The 13,317-nt window shown below is 41.1% G+C and overlaps 1 protein-coding gene across 2 annotated transcripts in view; it reads right to left on the bottom strand.

Annotated features, from left to right (window-relative positions):
- EDEM3 (ER degradation enhancing alpha-mannosidase like protein 3) overlaps window positions 1-13,317 on the bottom strand; it is a 46,063-nt gene that overhangs the window by 12,216 nt on the left and 20,530 nt on the right. For both annotated transcript variants that reach the window (XM_075936767.1, XM_075936768.1), the window contains exons 7-14: window positions 13,114-13,248; window positions 12,238-12,343; window positions 11,546-11,643; window positions 10,155-10,280; window positions 9,375-9,458; window positions 7,971-8,054; window positions 6,678-6,802; window positions 3,778-3,943 (exon numbers count right to left, since the gene is read on the bottom strand). In XM_075936767.1, the coding sequence (XP_075792882.1) occupies window positions 3,778-3,943; window positions 6,678-6,802; window positions 7,971-8,054; window positions 9,375-9,458; window positions 10,155-10,280; window positions 11,546-11,643; window positions 12,238-12,343; window positions 13,114-13,248 (924 nt within the window). The remainder of the gene's footprint in view (window positions 1-3,777; window positions 3,944-6,677; window positions 6,803-7,970; window positions 8,055-9,374; window positions 9,459-10,154; window positions 10,281-11,545; window positions 11,644-12,237; window positions 12,344-13,113; window positions 13,249-13,317) is intronic.

Genomic DNA, 13,317 nt, shown 5'->3' with positions numbered 1-13,317 from the left:
CATGGTCCGGCAGGACCACGGATGTTCCTGGACCAGGAAGCCCAAGTATGGGGAGGGAAGCCAAGCCATGAGGCAGGGGTGGAGGCAACAGGCAGCATGAACCATGTTGGGAGAGATCTCCCTGGGTCCAGCAAATCCCCTCTATGAGGGACATCCCATCCGTACAAAGTAACTGAGTAATTATTGTTAGAAGTATGACCAACATAAAATAAATAGAGTCAAGCCACCTAAAGTCTGCAATGTTACAAACTAAGGCCCAGGAAAACTGCTCCCCCACTATCTTCTATCAAACTAAATAATGAAACATCAGCAGGTCACCTTGCTAATAATGCAGTAGGCCGGGCGAAGATATTTCAAGTGGCTGCCATGGTATCTTAGAATAAATGTAAGCAATGCAGCCTATTAAGATGTGTTTCTCCTTCTCATCTATTGCAATCAAGCATTTTAAAATGATCAGTGTTTTCATTCCAATAACTATGTTTATTTTACAAATTCTTCCAATTCCTGAAATCTATTTCAAATGGGATCTTTCCCTTCCCTTTACCTTATTCAGATATTGGTAACTTGGACAGATGTTTCAATGAAACTCGACTTCATCAATATTTAGTAGATTAAACACGGCTTATATTTAGTTTACTTTCACATCTCAGCCCTGATTTCCCTCTGAGTTTTTACTGATTTTAGGAAACCCTGCTTCATACCCCAACAGGTATACACAGCTACCATCAAGGAAATATTCTGCCTTCTATACAGGACAAGTTATACTCCCTATGCAGAATTTCAAAGATTTTCTACAGTTATTAGTACAACTTCTTTTTACAAGTTCTGTCCCTTTTAATCCATGCTTATCTTTTATTGTTACTAATGTTGCTTTTCTCAAAGGTTTTGGGGGCAGCCAAACTCCTGGGAAAAGGAGAGCAGAGCGATGAAAGCGCAGACAGCTATGAGGGAACATGGCCAATTTTTGTTAATTAAGGCTTACATGCAATGAGTTAATGAATTTTAAAAAGCAGCATTTCTCAACCTGAAGTCTGTGGACTCCTGAGAGTCCACAGGGGAACCTGAGGTCCCTGCTGATCAACTCCTCTCCCTCCCTGGGGCTAAAACAGACTCCCCACCTGCCCTGGTTGTGTGCCGCTCCCAGGTACCATGCAGCCCTAGGTGCATGGGCATCCAGGAAAGCTTTGCATGCTGACCTCACTCAAGAACCACCTCAGCAGCTCCCAATAGCCAGGAACTATAACCAATGGGGCCTGCGAGCACAAGGGAAGAATGTGGAGGCACCCTGGCTGCCCACACACTTAGGAGCTGCAGGGACATGCTGCAGTAAAGCCCATCCCCATCCCAATCCCATGCCCCAGTCCAGTGTCCCCATCTGCACTCCAACTCCCTCTCAGAGCCTGTACCCCCCCCCCCAACATCATGCCTCAGCCTGGAGCCCCCTCCTTGCACCAAAATCCCTCATCCCTGGCCCCACACCAGAGCCCATACCTCTAGCAGAAGCCCTCATGCCCCTGCACCTGAACGCCCTGTCTCAGCCTAAAGCCCCTCATCTCCAACCTTACCCAGAAGCCTTTACCCCCAGCTACAGCCCTCACCCCAACCCTGATGAAAATGAGTGAGCATGAGGGACAGGAAGTAAGAGGGAGGAGGGACAGAGCAAGCAGGGGCAGAGTGGGACAGGGGAACCCAACATTTAAGTCAAAATGGGGGGGGGGGGTGTCTTTGGGTTGCTAAAGCTTGAAAACTGCTGCTATATGGCTCACTACAAATTATTTTACAAGTCTAATCTCAAAGTCATTGGTCTTCAGGTTCCTAGGGCAGTATTTCCTTCATTTTCAATGTTGGATTCACTCAGTATAGCTGTGAAGCTTTGCTTTAATAGATTACGTTCTCCAGGAAGAAAGTCCTCAGCCAGAAATAGTCTGTGACCTCAGTTTTCCATAACTGATCTGAGGCACTCCAGTTTCAATGGCACCAAGTCTCAAAACCTGATCATGTCACACAGGCTTGCAGGGCTTAAAGTTGCAATGTAGTGGTTCAGGCTCTAGGCAGCCAGAGGTCTTTTATTAGACTGTAAACATACCCTGAGTGTCTTAAAGCTTGTCTACACAGCACAGATGCACAGTGTTGTGGGTGTGATTTCTAAAGCACATCAATGCGTTACACAGTAACTAACTGATCTGCTGTCATGAACTCAAAGTTCCATATTACACCTTAGCATAATGCTTGTTGAAAGCACTACATTAATGCGCACTTGGGAGCCTTTAGTTTGGGCCACATAACTCGCAACACCCTGTTGTGCTATAGAATGCTCAGCCATAAAGTGCACATTGCTAGGAGAAAACACTAAGTAAAGGATATGAAGAACTTATCCAAGAGTGACCACACTAAGTCAAAATAATGGCAATTTAACAAGAGGGCTATCCATAGGTGACAGCTAAGAAAGTGAGAGAATTATTTATCTATTTAGCCTGGCAGCTACTGCTGCTGGAAAGACCCATGTCTGAAGATGAAAGAAAAGCACTGTTTAAACTCTATCACGACCACTTCCAGCAGAGTCTGAGTATGCGATTTCAACAGGTTCCCATTTGGCCTGGGGAGCAGGACCCTGGGGCTACGTCTACACTGCACAGTTATATTGGAATAAGCTATTCCAGAATAGTTATTCCAAAATAGTATTTTGAAATAGCACGTCTACATTACAGGGAAGCCTCAAAATTAGTCCGAGGCAGGCTTCCTAATGCAGATGTGATCTCTTGATTTAGAGCCCCAAGAGGAATAACTTAGAATGGCCCTGGTGAGGGGCTATTTCAAAATAGCAGAAGTGGAGTACCTACACAGCCCCTATTCCAAAATATCAGAAGGGGCATTAGTCTTCATAGAATGAGGTTTACAGAAGTTGGAATCAGCCGTCATTTATTTCGAAATTATTTCAAAATAACGGAATTGCTGTGTAGCTGCTCGCATACTTATTTTGGAATAACAGCCGTTATTCCGAAATAACTTTGCTGAGTAGACACACCCTAAGAGCCTGAGCCTCAACTTCTGGTATTTGCCATAGTTCAACTGATTTCAACCCTTTACACCAGCTGAGGACCTGGCCCTACATCTGAAAAGCTCACTTGGGATTCCTAGATCAGCAGGCTGACTCAGCATTTTATTTTTCCCCTAAAATTAAAAAAAAAAAAAAAAAAAATCACACCTTTTCTTGTTTGGTATAGCTCTAATATATTTCCTGTTTTAACTATAGGGTAAATTTAATTTACCAAGTTATTTTTTGTATTCAGAACACTAACTGAAGACCAGGGTTTTATTGGTTGGTTTATTACCAGCAAGTGTGTTCTGTGACCTTTCTGCCAAGTTCCTGGACTGGAGCAATGTTTTATGGTTGAGTTATAAACACAGGTTGGATCTCCCTGATCCTGCACCCTTGGGACCTGACTGGTCCTAGACGAGGGAGTTTGCTGGACCAGGGGAGGTGAGGGTTCTCCCGGGGGCACTGGCTTCCTGATCCCCAGCGGCTGTCTGTGGTCCTACTGGAGGTTGCCGGACAAGAGAGGTTCAACCTGTACCTAAAAACAGGCTTGATCATGGGAAAAAATGATAGTGCTCATGGGTGCCACTAATTACTGTAATGAGGAAACAGTTTGTATGTAATAAACATCTGTCAAAAATCTTATATTGCTTAAACTTACCATTTACTCTGATTTTTTCCAATTAAAACCACATTAAATGCTATTAAAAATAGATTCAAATTTTAAAGAGTCAACTCACTGTATTTTTTTTAGATACTGTTTGGTTTGTAGTGGAGAGCCACAAAGGTAATAGATGAGCCTCTGTAGTAAAGATATAATCTTCTATATCAAAAATTATATCTTCCTTATCAGCAAAGAGCAGGTAAAGGTATTTAAACATCTCAGCCAGGAAGAAAGAATCCATTCTATGTGGTGAGAGAGAAAAAGAAAAGATGGCTTTAGAACACTGATACTTCTCAAAGTGGCAGTAAAAACAATCACAGGATATTCAGTTTCCAAATAGTTAATGATACTTAGCATTCCAGATTTCTCATAGTAGGAAAGAAAATCAAACAGGGTCTAATCCTGTTTGCCAATGCCTTCCCCACAGCTGCAGATCCTGTCCTGCATGGCTGGGCTTAGCTCGCCTCTCCAGGCACTGTGACCTGGTGCACACGGTTGCTGTGCTGCTCAGGTTTAGCTTGGCTGCTCTTCTGTCATGAGGAGAAAGGATGGAAGCAGGGCAGCAAAGCTATATTTGTCTGAGCAGAATAGAAGCACAAGGTTGTCCTAAGCTTGGGCCGAACATAGGCTGGAGAGTGCAGGGGGAGGTACTGTTCAGCCCTGACTACTCCCTGCAGCCTCTTTCCTCATCAAAAAGCAATCCAGACTGCATTCTTCCTTCCCAATGATGCCCCCAAGATGGTTGTGCCCATGAGTGCTCCACCTTAGATGCTTCAGCGCTGCTGAGTCTGAGACCGGAGATTTGTGACAACAGTGCCCCTGGCCAGCCACGTACGCAAGAAGCCCGTGTGTGTTCTGAGTAGACTGCTGCACATGCGCAACCAGCCCCCTCTCCTCAGTTTTTTTCTCTGACCCGGATGTGCTGTATTCCGAAGCAGAGGGGAGGTGGAGCACCCACAAGGACAGCCATCTTGAAGAACTCCAGTTATTATACAGGTGAGTAACCTTCCCTTCCTCTTTGAGGAGTGTCCCCATGGGTGTTCTACCTTAGGTGATTACGAAGTGGTAGTCGGAGGAAGAGAGCTTGGAATGCTGAGCCTGTGAGTTAGAGATAATTGTGTGGCCAAATGTGGTCTCTGACTCAGCGAATGTCTGTAGTGCATAATGTTGCGTGAAGGTATGAGTTGACACCCATGCGACGGCCCTGTTCTGTTGGGACACCCTGTAGGAATGCCACTGTGGCTGCCATTGCTGAGTGAGATTGCACAGTTGGTGGGGGCGCTCTGAGCTATGGTATAAGCTAGTTTAATGCAACCAGACACCCATTTTGAGAGTCTTTGTTTTGATATAGGCAACCCCAGTGAACACTTTAGATGAGACAAACCCAGGGGCAGCCCTAGACTAGCTGCCAGCAACTGGCACCCTAGGCAAACCATGCAATCGGCACCCCCACCTCCAGACCCCTCAATGATATTGCACCACCATTTGGCGCCCCATTTAACTTGGCACCCTAGGCAACTGCCTAGTTCGCCTATATGGATGGGCCGCCACTGCAAACAGCCCTTTTGGAAAACTGGCTTTGACCACTGTAGTAGAATGCCAGTGCTCTGTGGACATCCAGGGTATGGAGAGCTGCTTCTTTATTGTCCTTGTGCGGTTTAGGGAAGAAAACAGTAAGTATATGGGCTCATTGCAGTGAAACGCAGTAAGTAGGAATTTGGTATGAGTCCTAAGTGTGACCTTATCCTTGTGAAATATTGTGTATGGTGGATCCACCATTAAGGCTGCTATTCACTAACACATCTTGCAGAGGTGACTGCCACAAGGAAAGCTACTTTCATTGATAGATGTAAAAGTGAACAGGTGGCAAGAGGCTCAAAGGGCTTACCCCCATGAGCACCTTCAGTATAAGGTACAAATCCCTTGCTGGGATTGGTTCCTTGTCTGGGGGAAACATGTTGGGTAGAACCCACATAAAGCGTTTGACCAATGGTGTGTGAAAATTGTGTGTCCTTGTACAGGAGCATATAGAGCGGAAATGGAAACAAGGTGCACCCTGAGGGTACTCATGAAGAGACCTACATTATGTAGTTCTAATAAGTATTGTAGAATGTGAGATACTCCCATGTGGAGTGGTTCATGGTTGTGAGCTATACATCAGGCTGTGAACGTTTTCCATTTTTGACCATATGTCTTTCTTGTTGCTGGTCGACTGGAATTTATAAGGATGAGTTGTACTGCTTCTGGAAAGGTCCTTTAGCAAACATCCATGCCCAGAGGTGTAACTTGTGGATGGCAAATTTGACTGTTTCGTTGTGTCAGCAAAGATGTAACTGGTGGGAATTGATGTGGTGGCTGAACGCTCATCTGTAACGGGTGAGGTGGCTGGCTGCGCATGCGCAGTAGCCTTCTCAGAACACACACCGACTTCTTGCATGCGTGGCTGGCCAGGGGCACTGTTGTCACAAATCTCCGGTCTTGGGCTCAGCGGCGCTAAAGCACCTATGGTGGAGCACCAATAGGGACACTCCCTGAAGAAGAATTATATTTACAAAGGGAAACAACAGTTCCAAAAGTTCAATGGAAAAGTAGCGTTGTAATAGCAACAGCAACAATAACAAACATCTTGAGAATTCGAGCATCAAAGTTTTTCAAATAAAATATACTTCAAATTTAATCTTTTTAAACATCAAGTTTTATTAAAAATATATAACGAATATATCAGAATAGGCTGTCTTCACTAACACAAAAGGGTTATAATTTAAGGCTATAAGTATAAAAGTGTTTAAGGCAGTTAAACTACTGATTCCATTAACATCAGATCAAATGTGCATAATCTGAGGGTTAGTTTATTTAAATGAACACAAAATGCACTACCAGTATTTATCCAAAATTCAGTTAATCTGAAAATGCATAAAAAGAAGTTCAGGCTCCTTGTACATTTTATAATAAACTTAAAAATCACTACATGCTTACCTGTCCTCATGGCTTCCCGTACGAACATCCTTCATCGCAGCAAATCCACAAGGCACTCTAGCATATTTGTTTAAATTTTCAATTAGTGTTTTTCCTACTTCTAGGTAATAAGGGTCCCCAGTAGCCTATTTTTAGGAAAGATACACAGTATTAGATGTATTCGTTTTTGGTATGTTGCCTTTTTTCACTTCCATTAAATTTAATTTGTCATTGTGTGACAGGGTGTATATCCCACACTAGGCCGGAAGGGATTATCACCACACTATGGGCAGAAGTCGTCCTGCCCCGCACAGCCAAAGTGGGCATGCTTAAGGAAGCAACACAGCTCAGACTGGGCTGGATGATGGAGAGGAAGGGAGGTCCAGCAGAGAATCAGCCACAGTCCTCATTGGTGGAGGCGGAAGACCCTGTAGATCGAAATAAGCCTCCACAGCCGACCGAGCACCAAGGAGCGGCCAGAGCTGAGGAACCTGGGGACTCCGAGGCTGCAGGGACTGTCACACTACCACGTAAGATACGTGAGTGGTTATCCCCCACCCAGGTGAGCTCAGCCTATTTCAGTGAGGTCCACTGGCTCAGTGAGGAATCCATCTGCCACAGCTCTGGGGTGGACCCCTTCAACTTATGTTGCTCCCAAGCTAGCAAAGCTCTTGGTACTGGTGACTGCTATAGGGTTGCATGGCCTAAAGGGCCGTTACACAGACTCTGACCATTAGGCATGCAGCCTTACCATAGGGGTTTGTGAGGTTTGATATTTAACCCCAGTGTCCCCATATCCTCTACTCCCCTCCCCTTAGAGGTGGGGATGTGCATATATATGTTGTTTTGAAAGAGAAGAGCCATATTCAGAAAATTATTTTCTAATACAATGCATTACCATTTACACTGTATGGACAATGTATACTATGCTAGAACAATCAAAAGGAAAACAGGAGATATGCCCAGATTTTTAAAGGTATCTGAAAACAAAACTTAAGCCTTGTAGTGCTGAGTGCAGCAATGCCTAAATACCTTTAAAACTCTGGGCCTCAGACACCCAAATGTCACTGACTCGGAAGGGATTTGGCCCCTTTGTATTTTGAAAACTCTTGCCTTATAAAGCAAAACTCCAAAGACATTTTCTAATAACAAGAGTTGCCTACATCTCGCTTGCATGCTGTATTATTTAACTCTTGACCCCAGTGGATAAGATGGGATCCAGTTCTACTTTCAGCTTTAGCATGCAGTTCCAATAAAATCCAAACCTTAGTATCAAGTGTCTAAAAGACAAAGAGATGAAGAAAGTGCTCTTACTTTATATAAGAAATAGGTGCTTTCTGCAAATTCTGGTCTTAAAGGATGCTGAGCCCAATGAACCCTGAAATCTGTTGTGAAAGCCTTAGGAACAAAGAATAGCAATAAATAAATGTAGGCATAAAATGTACAGATTGTTTTGATATCTAAACTAATAATTCACCAAAACAAAGAAGGGTGAAAGTCCTGATCAACAAGCTCTTCTGGTTTCTCTCTCATTTTCATTTCTCATTATAAAAAGCCCCTATCCAAAATTGTTCTAGGATTCCTGTCAGACGATTTCTTAAAAAATCCCCCCCCCCAAAAAAAAAAAAAAAAAAAAACACCCCACCACAACTTAACAGAGAATAATGTTCTGAGGACAAGAGCCTGATTCTGATCTTATGTACATCAATATTATTCAGACAGTGAAATTACTGCAAACTAAAGCCAGAGTTTAAAATTAATCCCTTTGTGCCCATGTGATTTATTGGGCTCTATTCTGGATACTTCTAGGTGGGATGAAGTCAGACATTCAAACTTGTTCACTCATCAAGTGTAGTAAAGGTAGAGATCTAGTATATTAAGGTTTGTTTGTATCAAAAACAAAACATAACTGACTTGTTATCTCTGAATGCTAGGACAGGCAAGCAGCCACCTATGGCATGAATATGTACATCAGTGGTCCCCAACCTTTTGGGGCTGCCGTGCACCTGGGGCTGGCGCTGCCCATGTGCTGCGTGCCCGGGGTAGGGCCGGCCCTGATCACTCGGCGGGCACCATGGGCCGCATTGGGGACCACTGATGTATATCATAAAAGTACTAGGAAAAACAAGAGAGCCTCTGTCCACTGAAGAGCAAGGATCAAATTTTCAAGTGTTTTGCAAATGTTCCAGTATAGCTTGTATACAGGCAAACAGGTTATGTGTGCAATTTACCTATTTTCAGGCTCAACAAAATACCCATATGGATATTTTTTAAAAAGGCTAGACAAATATGGCCCTGAATGGGTTACTTCTCCAATGGATTTAGCCAAGAAATGTAAGGAAATGAAAAGTCAGTCTGATTTACTAACATAAAGCCATTATATCACCAAGATAATGTCATATCAACATTATATAAACTTTGCAAACTAGTATGTTGCGATTTAAGCTCAGTTTAAAAAAAAAAAATTATCATCACTTCTGTGTTACAGTAATTGTTTCCCTGCTATTAGTAGTTACAATATCTCAGGGAAAAATGTTTCATATCCAAAACGACTCTTCTGTTTGGAGGGGGGGAGGGTTGCGTTGCAAGTTGTCAAAAGAATGCTAAAACCAGGTTTTTTTTAAAAAAAAGTGTGTGTTATGTTTAGTACTTTTTCCAAATTAATGTCTGGAATTACTTGAACTGAGATTAGTCTGTTTACATAACCTTCTGCCTTACCTCAGGAAGAAAGTTATGCTTTTTTATCACTTGATATAACATCTCATGAGTTTCAATAGCAGGTCTAATGTCACCTTTCAATACCTACAAATCAAGAACGACAAATACACAAGTCAGGCATGTACCTGTACAAGACTACACTTGAATGGGTACATTTCCAGCATTCACAATACAGTAAATCATAACCCTCTGTTTCAGTGTATGATCTGCTGACTTTACGGGGGTTTTTTTTTGGGGGGGGGGGGGGGTTGGGCTTAGTATGGGATAGGAAACGGATGAGTGACCGCAACCCCTAAGAGACAACTATTTCATAGAAAGCATAACTGACTTATGGGAAAGATTGCAGGATCATACATGGCCAGGTTTGTGACAGATGTTACAAAATGCATCTGTAGCCCAAGACTTGAAGGGACTTGTTCCATTTCGTTCATATTTTGATATTGGTTTTGAAACAGAGTCTCAATCAGATATATAAAACTCCTCAGGAACCCAGAATGGCTCATATGATTGTAAAGGCAACGGAAGGAGAGCCAGGTGAATACTGAAAGGGTAGGAAAGATCAGTCAGTTTCCCCTTCTTAACAGTCAGCATAGACCTGGAAATAATGATTTAATAGAACCAGCAGAGAAAACAAAGGCAAACAAATTCTTCCACATCATGTAATATTTAAAAAAATATAGAGTTTAAATTACAATTATGTAATTTTTATATATTTTTATGAACAAGTATTCATAAGTCCATTTAATGTGATCTGAGAACTGGAGATTTTAGAAATCTTACCTGCAAGCCTGGGAAGAATGCAAGCAACGAGTCCATCCAGGTCCGAGCATTTAGCATTGGTTTGTGAATATGAACATCAAGCAGTAGAGGTGGTTGACTAATGTACCTCATTATGGCATCATAGTGCTAACAAAAACAAATATCATGAGCTCACTTTTCTTTCAAAAGAGACATGAAAACCCAGTAGTTTGCTGTATTTTATTTCAGTAAGGTAATGGTCCCTGAAAAAAGCACCCTTGCAATTCATGATATTGATATTTAAAATACACAGTTCCTAGTTATGGCAATCAGAATGCAAAAGCCTGAATAATTATTGCATAATTATATACACATACACATTCACAAATATATTCAGCAATCATTACTATGAATATGCAAGTTTTTTCCTCTGCTTGGCTACTGTACCTCATTTGCTTTGACTAGCTCCTGTGCCATGATTTTTAAGCTACCTGACAGCAATAAAAATGGCTTTAGTTTCTCACTTACTTTGGCTGAAGCAGAGAACTACAAAATGCATTTATAAAGAAAAGAAAGCACTGAATGGGGCTAAATGCTGTAAAGATTTGAAAAAATACTTTGGTTTGACTGCTTACCTGCTCCTAACCTCTCTTCTTCCCTAGATAGCTGTCTTACTTGTGTTTATATTTAAAACTGTAAGGCCTGCAATGCAAAGTCCTCAGCCTTCAGATGAGGAGTTTAGGAGATAATACTTTATCATGGGCTGAACAAATAGAAAGCCCAATTAAATTGTTATAATGGCAGCTATACATATTACCATTATCAATTTTTACGGTTGACAGGCTCTTAACTCTGTGTGGTTCTGACTTCTATATTGCCTGCAAGAATTCAGAAAATCCATTTCATTTGTATTATTTTAATGAAAAAATGTCACGATTTTCAAAACATTTATCAGTTTCTACCTCTAAAAGACCTTTGAAACAGGCCACGTATATTTTTGCAGGTTATAGTTATATAATCACTGGGCTGGCTTAGTGTCTGTGTACTTCTGGCTGTGCCATGCTACATGAAACACCATCTGTTGCTCTGAGAATTTTTAGCTTACTTTGTGATAAGAAAGGCCTTTCATTGATAAGAGTTTTCTGTAAAGCAGTGTAGAAGTAGCACCCGTTAGCTCCAAAGTGAGTCTCAATGGAGCCTTCCTTAATTATGACTATACTAGTATGGGATGCAAACAAAGAGATTATATTATGTGGGTATACTAGTCAGCCCAAGTTTGGCTACAAAACATAACAGGAAGAATTAGCACTGTGGGCACTGCAAGAGTTTGAGAAAGTTATAAGTTTCCCGCTATGCACTTTGCAGGCTAATAGATAACACTAAGTGATTATTAAATAGGGAAAATACTTGAGCAAAAAGTTAAATGAACTTACTGTGTTAAATCTTTCCAGGAAACTGTCATCTCCAAGCAAGACATAGGCTTTTAATAAATATTCATAATATGAGTCTATTCCTGCTCCAACTCCACTATCTAGAAATAGCACAAAAATACAGAAGTACTGTATTTTTTACTTTAAATAGTTACATGGATAAAAATTTTCAATGGCTCATTTACAATTCGATGACATTGGCTATTATTTGAATAAAGAAAAGAGGGGATATTCAAGACAAACAAGGATGCAACAAGTGGCATGTGGATTAATGAAAAACTGCATTGAGTGGTGTGCAGTATTTTCCTACTTGTTTAAAAATAGGTTCTAGTATATTTGAACATTAAACTATGCTCAGGGATGCTGTTAAGTCAAGTGTTTGATTCCATTGTAGAAAAATATTTTTATTGGCCTTAAAAACACAACTGACTCTTATTTATACTGGATTCCAATTCTTTAAAAGTTTAATGCTGAGAAATCTCTCAGCGCCAAGGAAATTGGGGATTTCTTTCCTTGAAACAAAAACTGATTTCAAGGCAACATATTGTTATAGAGAAAAACATAGGCCTCATTATATTTGGTTCCTTCAGATCCAAAAGTCCACAAATCTACTTGCCTCCCTAACAGTATTTTAAAATAATTTAGCCTCCAATGAGCTGTATGTGATCATGGGTCTTACAGTCAAAATCACGTACCTTTGCGGACCCAGTCTCCAGTATGTATATTAATGGTGACTCCCACTAAATTGCTGTTGCGTTGTCTTTTTTCCCAAAGAAAATCGAGAGCCTTCCGTGCATATTCCTGCAACAACCAACCAAGCAAAAATTTTAACTGAAGTGTAATTAGAGGGCATTTGAACTAAGGGGGATATGAAAGAGATCTTTAAAATCATCACTGGTGTGGAAAAATGGAATAAACAAGAGTTATACTCCTTCCCACAGCACAAGCACTAAAGGCACCAAATGAAATCAATAGTATGGATGTAAAATCCTGTTTAATCAGTTATCTGATTAAACATTGTGTTTAATCGGTTAACCACCTAAACAGGGCTTGGGGACTGGGCTGGAGTGCGCTCCCCCTCCCCCCCGCCCGCTGTGGAACCCAGTAGAGGCGAGGCTTACCAATTAACCATATCCCTAATTAATGGAGTTAACTTTCACAACAGAAGTGCGCTTTAAATGCCACATGCCTAAAGTCTCTTCAACAGTAGTTTAACGAAATAATAGCAACTTTATCCAAGCACCTTGGAGAGAGTCTATTAATCTCACTCATTATATTAAGTTTGCTTAGTTTCTATCGATACTACTATTTGTATTATAAATTACCTTCTAGAACTTTCTGAATATAGTACTTGATTAGATATGCCATATTAATGTGCCATATTAATTTAAGTGTTTCTGGAAATGTACTTCATCCTTGTGCACAGTAAAGCTAAAAGATGCAAAATCCAAATACAACTAATTTGAAACAAGTTCATTCTTCTTCCATGAATTTATATTAGCAATACAAAAATGTAAAAGCACGCAATTCAAAATCTAACCCCAATAAATAAAAGACCATAGAAAGCAAACCTCAAATATTGATGTTCCTGTGAATCGGCTTAGAGCAGCAAATTCAAGTATCAAGGTACCTGCACAAGCTGTACAGGTATCAGTCTCTGTTCCTGTTCGAGCTTCTGGACTTCTTAAACCAAATTTTAAATTCACCTAAAAGAAAGTAGAGTTTGTATCTTTTACTAGCTGCAAATATATACACAAATCGACAATGGGAGAGAT

This window comes from Pelodiscus sinensis, chromosome 9 (genome assembly GCF_049634645.1).
Source record: "Pelodiscus sinensis isolate JC-2024 chromosome 9, ASM4963464v1, whole genome shotgun sequence".
Classification (NCBI taxonomy): Eukaryota; Metazoa; Chordata; order Testudines; family Trionychidae; genus Pelodiscus; species Pelodiscus sinensis.
This window is presented reverse-complemented; position numbering and strand designations above follow the sequence as displayed.